Source organism: Episyrphus balteatus, chromosome 4 (assembly GCF_945859705.1).
Source record: "Episyrphus balteatus chromosome 4, idEpiBalt1.1, whole genome shotgun sequence".
Classification (NCBI taxonomy): domain Eukaryota; kingdom Metazoa; phylum Arthropoda; class Insecta; order Diptera; family Syrphidae; genus Episyrphus; species Episyrphus balteatus.
In genome coordinates this window covers 26,559,047-26,579,497 of record NC_079137.1, presented here as the reverse complement: position 1 = coordinate 26,579,497, position 20,451 = coordinate 26,559,047, and the positions used below count along the sequence as shown (strand labels likewise).

At 30.8% G+C, this 20,451-nt stretch overlaps 1 protein-coding gene across 3 annotated transcripts in view; it reads right to left on the bottom strand.

The window, feature by feature from the left end:
- Nucleotides 1-20,451, bottom strand: part of LOC129920148 (uncharacterized) — a 75,794-nt gene that overhangs the window by 19,802 nt on the left and 35,541 nt on the right. For 2 of the 3 annotated variants that reach the window (XM_056001365.1, XM_056001366.1), the window contains exon 3: nt 11,170-11,312. The exons of the other annotated variant lie outside the window; for it this stretch is intronic. In XM_056001365.1, coding sequence (XP_055857340.1) covers nt 11,170-11,312 — 143 coding nt within the window. The remainder of the gene's footprint in view (nt 1-11,169; nt 11,313-20,451) is intronic. 3 annotated transcript variants of the gene reach the window in all.

Below are 20,451 nucleotides of genomic sequence, written 5' to 3'. Positions count from 1 at the left end.
GATATTTCATGCCTCATTACAAAACAATAAAAATATAAGTTTTGATAATATTTTGTCCAAAAATTGGAGATTCATTGAAAAAGATACCAAGTTCACGAGCAGAAACAAAGCGAATTGAATTCGATCAGAAAATCGAAATGAGCGAAAAAATGTAGAACACCTAATTTCACTATCAGCAAAGCAAGTGAATGCTAAAAAAGTGAAATGCAGAACGTAAAAGTCTCAAAAAGTAATTTTCAATGAAATTCTTTTGATGTTTAATCCGAAATATATATTTTTTAATAATATGTTTCTTTTTTAATACAAATCAGAAGCACAAACTGGAATTTGCTTAAATAAACCATTAGTTATGTTGACCACTAAGATATTGAGATATAAAAAATTTGTATTTCCAATATCTTTGAGAAAAATATTATTTTGAATAAAAGTAATATACTCAAGACAATAAAATAAGACGTGATTGCATAAGAAGCTTTGCAAAATTAACGGTGATGTAATTCGACGTAAAAACAACAAACAAATTATTTGAAGAATTCTGAATTGGACTAAAATCCTGAAAATCCCAAACCTCAACGTCAACTAAGGACATTACTCAAACAAACACAAACAACCATTTTAGAATTTGGAGGGGGCTCGATCATTTGAGCTGCCTCTAAATCTCTACGATTTACGAAGAAGTTTCAGCTAATCATGTAGATTATGATGAAATCAGCTAAATAGTTACATGATTTTGGAGGCTTGGGGGGGGGGGATTTGAGCCCCCTGAGCCCCCCCGCCTCAATACGCCACTGTCTATATGATATCATAACACTGAATCCAACATATCATACCGTTCCCAGAGAAAAAAAAAACAGTAGGGGTATTACTCCAGTGAAAGAGTCATTTGACCTTGCGCTTTTAGTGACAGTCAACATGGTTTTGTCCAAAATAAGTCTACCGTTACAAACTTGCTTTGTTTCACTTCTTTTTGCATTGATTCATTTGAAAAACGGAAGCAGGTAGACTGTGTCTTTACTGATTTCAGTAAGGCTTTTGACAAACTATCAGCCCTATTATGCTATTCGATTCACGTGAATTGAAGGATTCCCTTTCTTAATTATGTCAAATTGGTTTTGAAAAACTTCTAACTTTCGATAGCAAAGTGTTGTTCCCGTCTGTTTTAGAAATTCTAAAGAAAAAAAATTGTCTAGATTTAATTTTAACCACCTTTTAAACACTTCTTATTTTTGACTTTCACGTGAATCGAATAGCATAATAGGGCTGTATGTCACAAAACTTTATTAATAAAACTAAGAGCTTTGTTTTTTAATGTGGGTTGCATGTTGCATCTTATTTAGAAAATAGAAGTTATGCTGTTATTTTCCGTAGTGAATGTTCCAAACAATTTTATGTTAATTCTGGTATTCCACAAGGAAGCCACCTAGGTCAATTATTTTTCACTTTACATATAAACGATATGACCACAATTACTAAAAACTCTTCTCTTCTTATATACAAATGCAGCCGATATAAAAATATTTTAAGAAATATCTTCAGTTAGTGACTGTCTACAACATAGAGGAAGGAATACCTAGAGACGCGACTTCGGTTGGTTTTTCTCTTCCACCCTACAAGCTGCAATGAGAGGAAAAACTCCACAGTGCTTATATGTGGTAGTTTTCCCGTGCATTTTAAATGGCACCAACACATTCAACTGTGGAGTTGAGCTCAAAACAATTAAAAACAATTTAAGTGCTCAGTAGGAAATAAATTCATAAAAAAATAATATAATAAATTCAAAACACGAACCTTTTTTTTATTTCTGTACATATTTATTGAAAGGTGGGTGTCTGGAGTGAGCTATTTGAGCTATTCAAGTTCATGTACAAACCTAAATCATGTTTAAATTCAAAATTTGTGAGGACATCTACTGGTGAAAGGAAGGTATTAAACGAATTGTACTTTTCACACGTATTCACAGATAGGAAAACAAGAGAAAAATAAGAGAGATTATCTGAAATTAAATTTGCGGGTGTTTTAGGTAAGGGGGGTACGAGTCGGCTCTCTAGGTATTCCTTCCTCTATGGTCTACAACTTCAAGAACATCTTCAAAACTTCAGGGAATGGTGCATTACAAACCGGTTATTTTTAAATGTTGACAAGTGTAAAACAATGAGTTTCACACACCAAAAGAATTTAGTCTTGTATAACTACATGTTTGACTCTTGTCCATTGACTACACCGTCCGTTTTTTCTGACTTGGGGATTATACTTGACCCAAAACTAACATTCACTTATCACTATTGTCATTTCTGTATTTTCCCCTACCTACATCTCTGTATCTTTCATACCCCATCCCTGTACCTTTCTTTCCTTCTCTCTTTATTTTATTCATTCAGTTGTTTGGCTTAAGCGGTAATAGTCGATTTCGATAAGCGTCTTCGCGATTATTTTAAAAGAAATAAAACTGAATTAAAAATATAAATCTTGGCATTCCGTTGTTTTATTTAAAAGGATTCTAACTTGATCATTATGACAAAACTCAGAAGTGGGATTAAGAACTAACCTTAAAACTCGCCTACGAAAAACGGGATTCGGAATTTTAGAAAAAAAAAACCAAAATGAATCTGAGAGATTTATCAGTAAAAGAACTAAAAGAAATTTTGAGACAACTAAACGAAAAAACGACGGGTAATAAAAATGAACTAATTGCGCGTCTGGACAAGTTCGAATTCAATGAGGTTCAGAAAATAGAGGATTCGATAACGTGTTGCGAGGATGACGAGGGAACGGACCATGAGGATGAGGTAGGCAAGTTAGGGGACGACGTAGCAGCGCAACATTGCACAGTGGGCCCATATGGCCTTAGGCGTCTCAAAAATCTGTAACTTTGTTGTCTTTTGTGATAATTGCTTCAAATTTGGAATATAATGCCTTTGATATATAACGAATCATTCAACTTACTTTTTTTAAATTAAAATTGATTTTAAGCTTTTAAAAACACTGTGCAAGTCGAAATTCTTGACAGGCGCGCGAACAACTGTTTCGCCCTATTTCGGACCCGAGAAATCCATAGCATCATTAGATTTTCGATTTATCGGTATGACTTCGAACAAAATTTTTTTTGAAAGTTCTTTCAATTATTTTTAGAGTTTCCCACTGTTTTTAGTCATTTTTCAAACAAAAACAATATTTATATTGCTAATAATTCTGCTCAAACGTTATTTGCTACCAGTAGAAAGACATTATAAACAATTGAACAATTTATTTGAAAGTTTAGTGATTTTTTTTGAAAAAATTAAAAAAAAAATCGAAATTTTTTACATTGTTTATCGTTTTTTCCCTGTTTTTGATCTCTTTTGCTCAAATACATTGCATGTTTTCCATTAAAAATTAATTTAACTGTTAATTTAGTGTTGGTTAAACTTCGACAGTCTATCGATATCATCGATAACAAAAAATATCGAGTATATCGATACTTCAAAAAACTATCGATAGTTGCAATACTTTCAAATTATTTTACCACAAGGCTACCGATATTATCGATAGCTTTGAAATTAATTAAACACAATTTGAACTACAAGTTAAGTTTTCGTTTGACATTGGATGTAAACAACGAATTAAGATAGGTAGTGTTTGGTAGATATCGATAGTTTCCATTGGCGATTGTATCGATAGTTTTAAGAAAAAACTATTCTCAAAATAATTGAAAAAACTTTCAAAACAATTTTGTTCGAAGTCGTACCGATAAATAGAAAAACTAATGACGCCAATCGATTTTTCGGGTCCGAAATAGGGCACCTGTCTCAAAATTTTTTTTCAAAAAACTTGCACAGTGTTATATAAGGTGTGTTTTTTCTAATATGTACTCAGTAGCTACTCAGTTTTTATTTATTCACAAAACAATAATACAAATTACACAAGTAAGTATTTGTTTTTATTGTTTTTCGAATAAAATAAAAAAATGTGTATCTACTGAGATGTAGAAAAAACACGCCTATAAGTGTTGTATGTCGTTGGAAAGCTTATTTTAACTGCTATTTATATTGCTGAAAATAAAATTTTTTAAAAATATATTTTTAATTAATATTATTTTTTTCACACAATAAGCTTTTATTTGCAGTTTTTTAATTTCGAATTGGGTTTTAAATGTTTCCGCTGTCTACTTTTTTTCACAATTTTGTTCTTTGGTTTATGTACTAAAAGATACAAAAAGAATTGGCTGCTTTTATCTGCTTTTCTTTGATAGAGAACGATATATCTGTCGAAAGACATAGTACAAAAAAACGTATTTTGGTGCATCCTGACCTGTTTCAATACATATCTTGAGTTCTGTCAAGATTGATGTCTTCAGGCTTTGGGGGAATGACAGAGCATCAGTCCTTATATTCAGAATGTGATTTTGTGTTAATTTAGCCTACTCACATTAATTGGAAAACTGGCGATATTTAACCCCTCGGAACCATATAAATCCGCGATTTAAAGCTGCCAGACTTTTGAATTCGTTATTAAAACGCATAAGGCTATAAAACTGCATACTCACATTTTGGTTATACCTACCTCCACTCCCAAAATTTGCTGTGGGCTCTTAGACTTAGTATATATAGCAGAAAAATGTTACAATTTAATATTGTAATTGTTGAAAAAAATTTCATCTATGGAAAAAGTTACATAGAGATTTAATTTACTGATTTTGATTTTACTCGAAGATTTTCAAAAGAGCCGTTTAAAGTATTTAATTAAGAAGGATTTTGGTGAAAATTGACAACAAGTTTTTTTTTGTGATTTCTTTTTTTGCTCTTTTCTCAAAAGAGCAAAAAAAGATGAGATGAGTATAATCAATATTATTTTTCTTATAATTTTTCAATAAAATAGCTTTAATTTCAAATAACGTAACACAAACAAACTACATTGAAATGTATTTTTTCTTTATTTTATACTCATAAAAATAATTAAGTAATTTTAAGACACGAAAGGGAGGCCTTTATAAAATTAAGAAACCAGTTTTATCTTATTTTGCAAAATTTGAGAAAATAATCTTTTAAGGTACAAAAGAACCTTGAATTAATCAAAACCATCATAAATCAAAAATGTCTTGTGCACACATTAAAGTCAATGTTTATCTTAGTTTAAATTTCACAAAAATATATTATTTAAAGGATATTCTGTACGAATAAAACACAGTATTTAAATCCATCAACTTTAACCATTTTGAGATAAATACTTTGGAGCAATAAAATCTCAATTTTGAGCAAGCAGTTGATAATAATGAAAAGACTTTTAGATCATGTTTTCTGGTCCTTAAGTTTCAAGAAAATTATTTCTTCCATTTGAATATCCAGTCACGTAAAAACAAAAAATAATGGGGTTTCTTAGTTTTTTTTTAATTTCTAGAAAATGACAAGACTCTTTTGCATTCGGTTTTTTGTTTTTGTTTGAAAACACATAACAGCATTGAATTTTGAAAACTAAATTAGTACTTAGTAATTTTTTTTTTTTCATAAATTTTTCCAAAGTTTTAATTTTGAAAATTATTTTTATATTTTATAAAACAGGTTGAATTAGGTAATAATAGAATAAAAGAATTTTTGTTGCTCTACAAAAAAGTATAACGCCTGAAAGTATGTGTAACCGTTGATTTATATTTTTTTTTCAAAAGTAATTTTTTTGAAAATTACTCCTCCTGGCTAAACGAGAGGCCCTATACTATACGATTTTCTTCTTGTTTCGACCTCACTTACATATTCCTTTGAAATCAGTCATATTGAAGTAAAAAATTAAAATATATGTTATAAAAGTACGAAAATAAATGGTTACCTTTTTTTTGTAAAACCATTGCAGCACCTTTATATAAACCATATCTGCAAAATTAGCACATCAAATTGTTGGAAATTAAATGATCTTTAAAAACTGTCATAAGTATTTTTTCAGTAAAAGTTGTAGAAAAAAAGTTGTGGCCCTTCAAAGTATTTTTTCTTGAAAATGTACATCTATTGCATCAAAATGCAAGGTGTGGTCAAAATTTTGTAACATTTCAATGGACTACATTTGCGTCTCAAAAATTGTTTTTATGAAATTTTAATTTTTCGTAAATTCTTTACGGAAATTTTTTTTTTTTTTTTGACGGGAGGAAATCTTCAAAAGACATTTGGCAGTATTCGACACCAAGTAGTGTGGGACTCTTAACCACTAAAACCACCTCTTTATCAGGACCAATCTTGAGAGATCGACATCAGATTTTTCTTTCTTAACTTTGTAAAATCACTTTGGGGGAAGTTTAAACTTTTAATACTTTCCCATGTTTTTTTAGACCATAAGCTCATGAGGCTTGGTTCTTCTTAATCTCCGAACATGGTTTCTGGTATTTAAGACGGACACCATTTCAGAATTGGTATGACTTTGCAGTCTCTGATTATGGGATACAGCGTATTTTTTAACAACTTCTGTAACCGTTTCTATTTGTAAGTCACGATGTAGATCGCTATTTCTTATGTACCAAGGTGCATTAACTATTCCACGAAGGACTTTGTTTTGGAATTTTTGGATGATTTCGGTATTTGTTTTCTTTGTACAGCCCCATAATTGGATACCGGGTTGGGGTCGAAATTCTGTATGTTGCAAAATTCTGTATTCAAAATACTGTATGCCAAAATACTGTATGTCAAAATTCTGTATGTGCAAAATGCTGTAGGAACAAAATTCTGAAAGTCAAAATTCTGTATAGCAAAATTCTGGTTGGTCAAAATACCGTATTTCAAAATTCTGTACATCAAAATTCTGTAAATCAAAATTCTGTAAAAATGCTGTAAAAAAATATCGTTTTGATAATGTAAAAAAGTGCGCGCGCACTTTTTTACATTATCAAAACGATATTTTTTTACAGCATTTTTACAGAATTTTGATATACAGTATTTTGCCGTACAGAATTTTACAAAACAGAATTTTGCATGTCAGTATTTTGTTGATACAGTATTTTGACGTACAGAATTTTGTGTTTACAGTATAATGACGTACAGAATTATGGTATTACAGTATTTTGACCCCACAGAATTTTGTCGTACAGAATTTTGACAAGCAGAATTATGACCCGCTCCCTTGGATACCATAGGTCCAAACAGGCTTTAGTACTTGATTATACAGCATTATTTTGTTTTGGGTTGATAAATCAGAGTTGTTACCAAGTAACCAGTACATTTTTCTATATTTCAAGTTTAGTTCTTCTCTTTTCTTTTTGATGTGCTCTTTCCACTTTAGCTTTGCATCCAAAGTCATTCCAAGGTATTTGGCCGTATTGGCGTAAGGTACAGCTTGATTATTAATGAATATTGGAATATTGTTTATCTTTTTATTTGTAAAGTTTATATGTGAAGATTTTGTTTCATTGAGTTTGATACGCCATTTTTCGGTCCAATCTCTGACTGTGTCGACGGCATATTACAGCTTTACTGCTCCCCTAGAGACACATTTGTCGGGTACCAAAATTGCGGTATCATCTGCAAAAGTAGCCATTGTGGTGTGATTCCCAACTGGGATATCCCTTGTGTATAGTAAATACAGGGTAGGACCTAGGACACTTCCTTGTGGTACACCGGCTTCTATTTTCTTCAATTCCGAATATTCTTGATCGTACCTTACTCTAAACAATCGGTCTGAGATGTACGATTTTAATATTTCATAGTACTGTCTGGGAAGATCCCTTTGCAGTTTGTACTCAAGTCCCTCATGCCAAACCTTGTCAAAGGCTTGAGCAACATCTAAGAAAATAGCTGAACATACTTGTTTTTCTTCTAATGCTTTTTCTATTACATCCGTTATTCTATGAACTTGGTCTATCGTGGAATGTTTATTTCTAAAGCCAAACTGATGATTTGGGATTAACCTTCTTTCTTCTATAATTTTGCTAAGTCTCTTCAGAAGCAGTTTTTCAAAAACTTTTGCCATAATTGGTATAAGTGATATTGGTCTGTAAGACGTCACTTCTTTAGGTGGCTTACCTTGCTTGGGTATGACAATAATTTCAAGGGAAAGTCAATCTATATGTTTTCATTGAAATTTGATTTTCAAAATGAGTTTCTTTATTACAAAATTGTATCTGAAGTCTCCACTTGAAAATAATTTGTTTGAGTAACAAAATAGAGCAAATCTTCACGATACGTTTTCAAAACTATATTTGAATAAATTACACTGTGCAAGTCGAAATTCTTGACAGGCGCGCGAATAACTGTTTCGCCCTATTTCGGACCCGAGAAATCCATTGGCATCATTAGATTTTCGATTTATCGGTATGACTTCGAACAAATTTTTTTTTGAAAGTTTTTTCAATTATTTTTAGAGTTTCCCACTGTTTTTAGTCATTTTTCAAACAAAAGCAATATTTATATTGCTAATAATTCTGCTCAAACGTTATTTGCTACCAGTAGAAAGACATTATAAACAATTGAACAATTTATTTGAAAGTTTAGTGATTTTTTTTGAAAAAATTAAAAAAAAAATCGAAATTTTTTACATTGTTTATCGTTTTTTCGCTGTTTTTGTTCTCTTTTGCTCAAATACATTGCATGTTTTCCATTAAAAATTAATTTAACTGTTAATTTAGTGTTGGTTAAACTTCGACAGTCTATCGATATCATCGATAACAAAAAAAATATCGAGTATATCGATACTTCAAAAAACTATCGGTAGTTGCAATACTTCCAAATTATTTTACCACAAGGCTACCGATATTATCGATAGCTTTGAAATTAATTAAACACAATTTGAACTACAAGTTAAGTTTTCGTTTGACATTGGATGTATACAACGAATTAACATAGGTAGTGTTTGGTAGATATCGATAGTTTCCATTGGCGATTATATCGATAGTTTTAAGAAAAAACTTCTCAAAATAATTGAAAAAACTTTCAAAACAATTTTGTTCGAAGTCGTACCGATAAATCGAAAAACTAATGACGCCAATCGATTTCTCGGGTCCGAAATAGGGCGAAACAGTCAATCGCGCACCTGTCTCAAAATTTTTTTTCAAAAAACTTGCACAGTGTTATTATGACTAACATTTTTCTAAACTATTGTAATGTTTTATTCCGGGTTCACAATAAAACTTATTTAATTTCCACTTATATTTCCGTTCAAATAAGAACACACTTTATTTCAACTCAATTTACTTTTATTATTCGCTCAAACAAACACACTTTTAAATCACTTTATTTACTACTAACAATTCGCAACACTGTATTTCACTTTGTACTGTACTCTTTCACTTTCAAGATTAAACTGTATCCGGTCGGTGTCTACGCTGCCCTTTTATACCGGAATTTCGAGATTCGAGAATGTCTTCGAAGGTTCTCGTCTTTGCTTCTCGAAACTTCCTTTCCAGGAGGGGCGCTTTATACTTCCAGTCTAGTGGGATATTTTGGGATGTGTTCAGAAGGTAGGTAGTTTCTTAATTATTAAAGGTCCGTTCAAATTTCTACCTTTGCAGTAGTGGGTAGTGTGTTCAGACTTTTATCTTAAAAGTAGTTCGGTAATTCATCGTTACACTATTTTATAGCCCTTTTCATTCCCAAATTAACTCTCTATCACCTTAGATGGCCGAGCAACTAGAATATACCCCTATAGATCCATGAAATAAAAACTGACAGTGCCTCTGCGCGCAAGGTTAGGACCTTTTTTCCGAGTCTTTGATTGGAGTATATTTATGCAACGGTGTAAACTCTCGGTAAAACTTGCAAATTGGTAAAAGAACCTGTTAAATGCATACAAAATTTTGACTTTACCACGTTTACACATAGTTTACACCATTTCATGAATACCCCTCATGTAAAATAAAGTGGAAAAATTCTATTTGCAATGGTTTCGTTTTCAAATGATATGAATTAGCTCTTTTGATTTAGAAAAAAACATTTTTTCTTCGGCAAAAAAAAATTTGAGAATACAATTAAAATTTACCGATACCGACTATGAATCAATGGTGTTGCTCGGAAGCAAAAAAGTATTCCAAGAATGATATTTCTTTGTTGTTTTTTTCTGTGTTAATTTATTTCGCATTCAAAAATATTATAAAATCAAATGTCACTTGGGTGGCGATGGTGTAGGTGCAGTCGATGTATAGCTTAGGTAGTAATTGACTGCTAGCCTAAAAAATACCTACTAACATACAGTGGTGGCAAAATAATTAGAAACATTCTCCTTTGTTTACAAAATGTTATTTTTTTCTTACTATAAATACAAAATATTTAACAATATTTTAGCAAGCACGAGTGATGATATAATCCTTGTAACATTTTAAGAAAAAAATTTTAGAATTTTTACCCAACAAAAGAAAAATATTGCAAAAAATCTAAAATATAGTCCAATTTTGTGTGGAAATATATTTAAGGTTTTTGATTTTTAGCATTTACATTTGTCGAACTTGGTCAATTAATTAAACGTGCAATGAACAAAAAGGACTATCACCAAATAATTTCTATAATACTATGTTTCCACCTACTCAAAATCCGAGATTTAGCTAAGTAGATTTAGAATAAGTCTAGAGATTTATTTTAAATCTACTTCGCTAAATCTCAGATTTTGGTTCAGCTACCCTAAGCCCTAGTTTGTTCACAGTCGATTATCTTTTAATCAAGGATTATTCCATACAAAATTCCTTGATTAAAAGATAATCGATTGTGAACAAACCGGCCCTAAATCTAAGATTTTCTCCTGCTTTCAATCCGAGATTTAGAATAAAACTCAAGATTTGTGCTAAATCTACTTAGCTAAATCTCGGATTTAGGGTAGTTGGAAACGTAGTATAAGTTGGTTTATGTGGTTGCAGTCCTCGAAAAATGCCACATGTTCCGAAAAAATAAAATAAAACGTCCTTAACAATTCCTGACCGACCAACCCCTTATATTTTAGAAAAAGGAGGTGCAATAAAGAGGAGATCCTCAATAAAACATCGAGCTTTTCAAATATCTCTGTTTAAAAATATTTCTAATGTTTTTTATTTATATTAAGGACATACATACATTTTGAAAAGAAAGAGCTTGTTTCTAATTATTTTTCCACCACTATAGGTATTCAATCAACTCAAAAAGATACAAAAAAACCATAATAATTATAATGTACTTTCAAAATCTTTTGTTTTTGTATCGGGTCTTGCCTTAATATAAATTTTTCTATGGTTGATACGCATACTTAATAAAAACTTACGCATGATGTTTAATTTTAAGCCAATCCATCAATATTCCATATTTGTACGGAGTTATGAGTTTCGAGTCAAAAAGATAATTCAAGAAAGGAACGAATTTTTTGAGATCATTAAACTTTCTCTTAAGTATTTTATCGTTTTTTATCTGCAAACAAAAATATATACATTATATTAATCCAGGAAATTTTGTTTAAAAAATATAAATAAATAGATAAATTTATCTTGAGACCGTGCAAAAAAAATATTTAAAAAACTATTACAAGAAAGAGATACGGCCAGTTAAAGGACAAGAGAACAAAAATCATAAAAACCGTGGTAACTCGAAAACGGGACGATAACGAAAAAATTACCTCTTAAGTTTTTCGACTTAAAATGACCTCAAGAATCCATGGTTTTCATTTGGGGCGGTGACTGTGGGACACCCTGTATATTTCAAAGAGCTTATATTGATATAAGCTTTCGTATATTGAAAAGTCATATTGGTCTAGCGATAGCGAACAAGGTCGATGCCTTTTACTCCTACTGGCCTAGGTTTGAATACCGGTAAAAATTGAAATTGTTTTTTTTTTTGTGGAGATTTTTTTTGACAAATTCAATTAATTTTTATTCTAGTAATGTAAAAAAAAACAAAAAAAACCATCTCAATTTTCCTTCAGACTCGAACCTAGGCAGGTAAACTTAACAGACATTCACCTTATCCTCTAGGGCCTAGGTCGAGGCTATCTCCACTTTTTGAAATAGGAAAACTTTTATCTATATAAGCTGTTTAGGATTTGATTTTTGATGGCTGGATTTGCTTTTGGATTGTTGGATTTGCTTTTCTTAATTTTTTTTAACTCAACGCACGATACTAGAGACAGTGAGAAAACAGCGGAAGTTTCCCTGCGTGTCCACTTCTATCTGTAATTATTCAATGATGGTAACATGAAAAGAGTCATACATTTTGCAATGAAATCGGAGAAAGAGAAAATTGTAGGAGGTGTTAAGAAATATATAAGTATTTTGAATTTGTTGAGTTTGGTTTAATGTTTCCTGAACCAGGGTAGGCGCACACATGCGATTTTAGTCGCGCGATTATTCAGTCGCAAAAATGGATCACAAGGATTTCAATGCCTGTGATTACACATGCTTCCCGCGATTAAAAATTTGAAAATTGTGTCTACAGTCATTGAAATTCTTGTAATCTAATTTGCGACTGAATAATCGCGCGATCAAAATCGCATGTGAGCGCCTATAGCCTTACTATAAAATTTCAAGTGAAAAAAGTAGATATGCAAAAAGTGGTTAGTGTTTCAAAAAACATTGAATTATACAATTTGGGTATTCACGTAACGAGATAATTTTCTACTTTGCAGAAAAATAGAAAATTCCGCAAAAGGTTTAAATGAACACCCCAGCAAAAAATAATTGCGTAAACAAGGGAAACAAACAGCTGTTTGTTAAACGTCAAATTGAACTTATCAAATTTGTTTAATTAAAAAAATTAAGTCAAGCTAATTTTGCAAATACTATGCAACAATAAAAAAAAAATGTAATTTGCTCAAATAAAATAATAGTCTATTGAATAGACCCTTTTGGATGGAACAAATTCGTTCAAGAGTTTTTATTGCTGATTATGATTCCTTGCCATACAAGAATGCTCCAGCCAAAAGTGCTACTAAATCCGTTGGTGCATTTCTGAGAAAACGGCAACACTGGTCGGTTTTCAGTTTTTTTGATTTAACTCGAAAACCAAGCCTGACTTTGAAATGGTTCAAAGACACTTTTCATAGCAAATTAAATTTTCTGTCAAGTTAAGATGGTTAATAAATTTTAAAAATTATTTTTGACTAAAATTCTAACCTAAAATCAAAGAAAAAAAAGTTAAAAAATTGACAATTTTATTTTTTCTTACTAAATCAAGGGGCATTTTGTGTATGTAGCCGGGACGTCCAAACTTTGTACTAATGAAATAAAGTAGAGGTAAAATCCTTTGATAATATGCAATTTTAATTTTTTTTTGTCAAGAAACAACTTAAATGTACCTATTCAAAAATTAGCACTTTTTCTAAATTTCTGACTTTTTTAGTTAAAAGCAAGTTTTTAAAACTCGATAAAATCGTATTAATTGGTAACTTTTTGACTTTTAAAGTAAGCATACTTCGAAGGATTGATTTAATATAAACTAAATATGGCAAACAAAAAAATTTATTTGCATCCTTATGGCCTTTTGTGCAATTTTGTGTATGTGCATTTTTATAAATACGGGTTGAATGGATGGACGGAGAGCCATTAGCTTTGGTCTATTGCATAGAAGAACATTTAATACCAACTCTTTTACTGTTTTCAATGGCCTGAAAAACAATTCTTGAAAAATCTGCGACCAACGAAAAGTTTCTCTTGAAAAACGAAAACAATACTCTAATGAGTTTGAAACAAAATAGCTCAGGCAAATTAGTAAACCCAATTGCACTTTTCGCGGGATAAATTTTTTTCATGGAACGTGTTTAGGTGAATGTCCTTATAGTAAAAGTGAATTTTTTGGGATGATAAGATATCGGGAACAGCCGCCATCTTGGAAAAGAGGTCGGTGCCGTTTTTATTTTATAACTCCATTTTTACTCATTTAAACCAAAAATGTCCAAGGATAGACTTATTATAAATTAAATTATCTAAAAAATGATATACAAATGAATTCCGTGAACTGGTTAAATTCAATTTTATAGTCAGTCAAAGTCCAGGTTCTTCTCGCAAGGTTAAGACAATATGACATTTTTCCAAATATCTGAAGAACTTTTTATTTGTTTGGGATTTTCTTAAAGAATGAATTATAGCACTTTTAATTATCGATGAAATGAACCCTTTATTGTTTTTGTAACCATCACATTGCAGAAGCAACCAAACGTCGAAGTCATGATATACGATTTTTTAACTGAACATTTCAATAGTTCAAATAAACAATCAAAAATTAAACACAATAGTCTCGAAAACATAACGGCTTACACGCCTCATATCTTGAGTTATACTTATCGTAATGCTGAGATTGAGGTGTTCATGTTTAGGAAAAATGACAGGGCATCAGTTCTTATATTTAGAATTATAAATAATGTCACTTTAGCTTATTCACATTAATTGGAAAATTCACTTCATTTAAAACCTCGAAAACCATATAAAGGTTAACATTAAAGATTTCAAACTTTGAATTCAATATTTAGACGAATATAGTTAAAAAACTGTTTACTTATATTTTGGTTATGCCTCCATTTCAAAAATTTGCTCGATCTAATAGAAGAAAACTTGTTATTTTCTCACTTTTGACTAGTAGAATGTGAGCTTCGACGTTAGGTGGCTCATACATTATGTTGGTTACAGTTACGAGAAAGGGCTTATTTTATAGATATTTAAAAGTGCTATAATTCATTCTTTAAGAAAATCCCAAACAAATAAAAAGTTCTTCGGATATTTGAAAAAATGTCATATTGTCTTAACCTTGCGAGAAGAACATGGACTTTGACCGACTATAAAATTGAATTTAACTAGTTCACGGAATTCATTTGTATATCATTTTTTAGATAATTTAATTTATAATAAGTCTATCCTTGGACATTTTTGGTTTAAATGAGTAAAAATGGAGTTATAAAATAAAAACGGCACCGACCTCTTTTCCAAGATGGCGGCTGTTTCCGATATCTTATCATCCCAAAAAATTCACTTTTACTATTAGGACATTCACCTAAACACGTTCCATGAAAAAAATTTATCCCGCGAAAAGTGCAATTGGGTTTACTAATTTGCCTGAGCTATTTTGTTTCAAACTCATTAGAGTATTGTTTTCGTTTTTCAAGAGAAACTTTTCGTTGGTCGCAGATTTTTCAAGAATTGTTTTTCAGGCCATTGAAAACAGTAAAAGAGTTGGTATTAAATGTTCTTCTATGCAATAGACCAAAGCTAATGGCTCTCCGTCCATCCATTCAACCCGTATTTATAAAAATGCACATACACAAAATTGCACAAAAGGCCATAAGGATGCAAATACATTTTTTTGTTTGCCATATTTAGTTTATATTAAATCAATCCTTCGAAGTATGCTTACTTTAAAAGTCAAAAAGTTACCAATTAATACGATTTTATCGAGTTTTAAAAACTTGCTTTTAACTAAAAAAGTCAGAAATTTAGAAAAAGTGCTAATTTTTGAATAGGTACATTTAAGTTGTTTCTTGACAAAAAAAAAATTAAAATTGCATATTATCAAAGGATTTTACCTCTACTTTATTTCATTAGTACAAAGTTTGGACGTCCCGGCTACATACACAAAATGCCCCTTGATTTAGTAAGAAAAAATAAAATTGTCAATTTTTTAACTTTTTTTTCTTTGATTTTAGGTTAGAATTTTAGTCAAAAATAATTTTTAAAATTTATTAACCATCTTAACTTGACAGAAAATTTAATTTGCTATGAAAAGTGTCTTTGAACCATTTCAAAGTCAGGCTTGGTTTTCGAGTTAAATCAAAAAAACTGAAAACCGACCAGTGTTGCCGTTTTCTCAGAAATGCACCAACGGATTTAGTAGCACTTTTGGCTGGAGTATTCTTGTATGCCAAGGAATCATAATCGCCAATAAAAAGTCTTGAACGAATTTGTTCTATTTTTGCTCTGGAGCTCGGGTCTATTAAATAGACTATAATATTCTCTTTTCAATATTAACATATTTTATTTGTGGTTATCTGAATAATAAGACATAAATCGCGTTCAAAAAGATATTCCAGATACGGGGATCCCAGATAGCCTATCCGATAGGTGATTGAACATAGCCGTAGCTAGGATTTCATATCGGGGGGGTTAGCTCAGACCAAACAAAATTTGTTTTTAGAAATCACAATACTTTGTATCAACTATATGTAACTGCAGTCGATTCTAAATCCCGCTAAATCAAATAGTCATTTGAACTGTGTAGAAGCGAAAAATTTGCCAATATCCTTTTTAAATATTTTTTAGGAGAGGAATTCGTAGTTAAAAGTTTAAAAAAGCCCTGCTTACGGTAAACGAATTTAAAAATGGCCGAATATTCAGCGGCATCTCTAGTTTTGTAGGTACAAAGAGTGATAAATTGGTTGATATAAATTGCGAGCGTTAGCGAGCAAGAAATTTTTTTTTAAGAAACAAATTTTAACCATTCTAAGGCTTTAAAAAAAAAATTTTTTCGTACAATTTAATATATAAAACATTGAAAAATGGACTTTTTCTTGCACTGAAATTTTGTAGAAGAAAATTGACAGGTACATTCTATCTATTGAGTTCTAAATGAAATTAGCAATACTTAAAAACCAAAATTTTAAATAATCCAAGTTGTTTGACATGAGCTAATTACACAGGTCAACAAGGTTTTTGTTACAGAAACCAGGGTATACTTTTCTATAGGCTGAGCTCGAATCCGAAGTCAGAAAAATTCTATCACATCACGTTTTGGTTTTTGATATTTGCTATTAAAAGCAAATAAATATGAGATGCCCCAAACACTTTGATTTCAAGTTATGATTTCTCGAGGAAGAAAATAGATATTTAAAAGATTTAAACGGATTTAGACAGACAACTTAAAAAAAACTTAATTCTTTTAGAAACTGTTACAAATTCAATTTAAAAAAAAAATAAGTAAACGCTAAAAAATAACCCTGAAAACTGGTAAAAAGCGGCATTTTCGATTTTCTAACGGGAATATCTCAAAAACGTGATGTGATCGAATTTTTCTGACTTCGGTTTCGAGCTCAGCACACAAAAAACCTATAGAAGAGTATACCCTGGTCTCTGTAACAAAAAAGAAGTTTAATTTTGTTGACCAGTTATACTTCACTTTGAAATTTAACAATAAACTGAAATTGTTTAATTTTATAATTTAAAACAAAAGAATAACGAAATGTTGTAAATACAGTGCTTTGCAAAAGTATAATCGCACCATATAAAAATGCTATTTATATAAAACCGAGTATTGCAGCCACACCCTACTATTTTTTTGTTAAAGGGGATCAAAAAACAAGAATATTGAGAAGAACAAAATGTCCCGTTACTTTCTCTTATAATTTTTAAGAAATAAAAACAAGTTTTTCTTCCATTGCAAAAGTATAATCGCATTTTTTTTATTTTGAGTATGGCCAACAAGGTTTTTGTTACAGAAACCAAGATATACTTTTCTAAAGGTTTTTTATGTGCTGAGCTCGAATCCGAACTCAGAAAAATTCTATCACATCGCGTTTTTGAGAAAATCCCGCTTTTTACCAGTTCTCGAGGTTATTTCCTAGCGTTGCACAGTGGGGCGACCCATATGGCAATATTGGAAACAATTCAAAAAATAAAACAAAAGATATCGGTGTTTTTTGTTAGTTTTCCGTTATATAACATTCCTATGCATCAAAACCACACTCATTTTATCTTGGTGCATGATTTCTCACTCTAAAACGAGCACTTGAAATTGCCACATTAGTTGTATTTAAATTGTGTTGTAAAAAAATTAACAAAAAGGTTTAATGTTCAACTAGCTGCCATTTTTGTTTAAATAACAGTATAATTCTGATTAAACATGGAATCGAAAGATTCGGTTGTATATTTTATCATTTAAATAAAAAAATTTAAATCAATGAATTATTTTGCTCTATTTTGTATTAAATGTAGTGTTTAAAATTGTTAGTTGCAAATTAAGAAATTAAATTATTTTCAAAAAACTTTAGCTTAAAGTTAGTTTCCACACACTTCCACATCGAGATTTTAGTATTTTCATATGGCTTGACTTATTATCTGTGGAATTCTAAAAAGAAAGGGTGCTCATATGTGCTCCATTTTTTGTTTCAGTTTTTTAAAGTACATCCTCAGTATATTTTAAAAGGCTTACTTTTTGATTCAGGTTTATTAGGAAGGTCTTATTTTTGAGATATATATAATTTTTTGCTCCCATAATCTCATATGGTTGAAAAAAAATAAGAATTTGCATTCCTCAATTAAAGTTCCTGACTTAATTCTAACCCGTTTTTCCCAGGAACTGAAGTTTCTTATGGGAACAGTATGGTATTTTAGTCCTTGCCTTGAATAGTAAACTTTAAAATCTAGCGTAATATTGCATACTTTACTATAGCACTACAAACAAATAGATTATCTCACTTCCACATTAATTTCATCCATCAAAAAAATTAAAATAAAAAACGTTGAAAAAATGGTCAAAAACTTTGGGGCAAAATAAATATTTTTCCCCTTTATTCGGTGAAAATCATTTTAGAAATAGAAATTTTTGCACACTAACATAAATCAATCTCACCTGTAAGAACTATAAGTTTCAGATTTTTTGCAAGCTTTCAAGAAATCCTAAAAAAAAAAAAAATACCACTCAAAAATACTCCTACAAGATAGCTGTTTTTCAAAAATTCACGTTCTACGACAAACCGTTGTAAAAAAATAATTTTATTCTTACCATGTCATTTTACCCCTATTGACCCTATCTAATGATTGAATTTTTAGAAATCCTTTCTCAGTGTTAACTTTAAGGATATAAACTTTTAAATAAACTATATTAAATTTTGTCTTTTGGCGTCATATGAAATAAGATGAAACTACAATCTATACCACATAGCTAACGGCAAGTGGAACGTGAGGAATAGTCATCCTTTTTCGTATTTGCAGCACGGGTTCATCGATTTATAACGATTCTTTACCACGTCACAAATATAATTCAGCCAACTAAATTTCGCAAATGAATTAATTCCAACTTTTGGGGTATCTTGCCCCATTGTGCGTTGGTAGGTACTACAGTCTCTGAATAAATCGATACATTTATTTTCGCTTACATACTGGATTTAATTTTAACATAGAACAAAAGTGGGTAATAAGCAACTGAAGATATCTCGGACACAGTGGCGTATTGAGGGGGGGGGGGGGGGCTCAAGCCTCCAAAATCATGTTACTATTTAGCTGATTTCATCATAATCTACATGATTAACTTCTAAAATGGTTGTTTGTGTTTGTTTGAGTAAGTGCCTTAGTTGACGTTGAGGTTTGGGATTTTCAGGATTATAGTCTAATTCAGAATTCTTCAAATTGTTTGTTTGGTATTTTGACGTCGAATTACATCACCGTTAAATTTTGCAAAGCTTTTTATGCAATCACGTCGTATTTTATTGTCTTGAGTATATTACTTTTTTTCAAAAATAATATATTTCTCGAAGATATTGGAAATACAAATTTTTTATATCTCAATATCTTAGTGGTCAACATAACTAATGGTTTATTTAAGCAAATTCCAGTTTGTGCTTCTGATTTGTATTAAAAAAGGAATATATTATTAAAAAATATATATTTCGGATTAAACATCAAGAGAATGACATTGAAAATTAGTTTTTGAGACTTTTACGTTCTGCATTTCACTTTTTGAGCATTCACTTGCGTTGTCGATGGTGAAATTAGGTGTTCTACATTTTTTCGCTCATTTAGATTTTCTGATCGAATTCAATTCGCTTTGTTTCTGCTCGTGAACTTTTTATCTTTTTCAATGAATCTCAAATTTTTGGAAAAAATATTATCAAAACTTATATTTTTATTGTTTTGTAATGTTTATTTGTTGTTAATTTAATACAAAATACATAAAACACATGAGTCATGAAATATCATAATTCATCACTGCCTCTGTGTTTGCAACCTCTTTCGCTTTACACTTTATCTAATTCATTTTTCTTTGGAAATTTGCAATAATATCGCCCATGTTCCGCATTTCACTTACATATTTCATATGTCGCGCAAAATGTGACTTCTTATTTTTTCTTTTAAATTCTGCTTTATTCCAATAAAGTTGCCAATAAAATTGCATCCATGTTCAAAGTAGCAGTGATTTAACTTTAGAAACAAAATAATACATAATGGATAATCCTTTAGTTTTGACAGTTCGAAGCATTTTCCAAGTTTTCGAAATCGAAAGTAAAATGCTACTATACGACTTTCAGTACCGCAGCACAGCGCTTTTCTCTCGATCAAAGATGAATAAAAAAAGAGACAAATTTGTAGTACATTTACCTTATCAAACATTTTTGAAAAATTTTCCAGCCCCCCCCCCCCCCAAATTTTTTTCTGGATACGCCACTGCTCGGGCAGTAGAAAAGATGTCTGAAAGATTTAAATAGATTTAAGGGTAATATTTCAAAAACGAGATGTGATCGAATAAGTCCGTCTTTGGATTCGAGTTCGGCCACCCTTTGAAAAAGCATAGTTTAGTCTCGGCACCAAAAACCCTGCATAAGTACTTGTGGTATTTAAAGGGTTCTTAAAAGAGCATT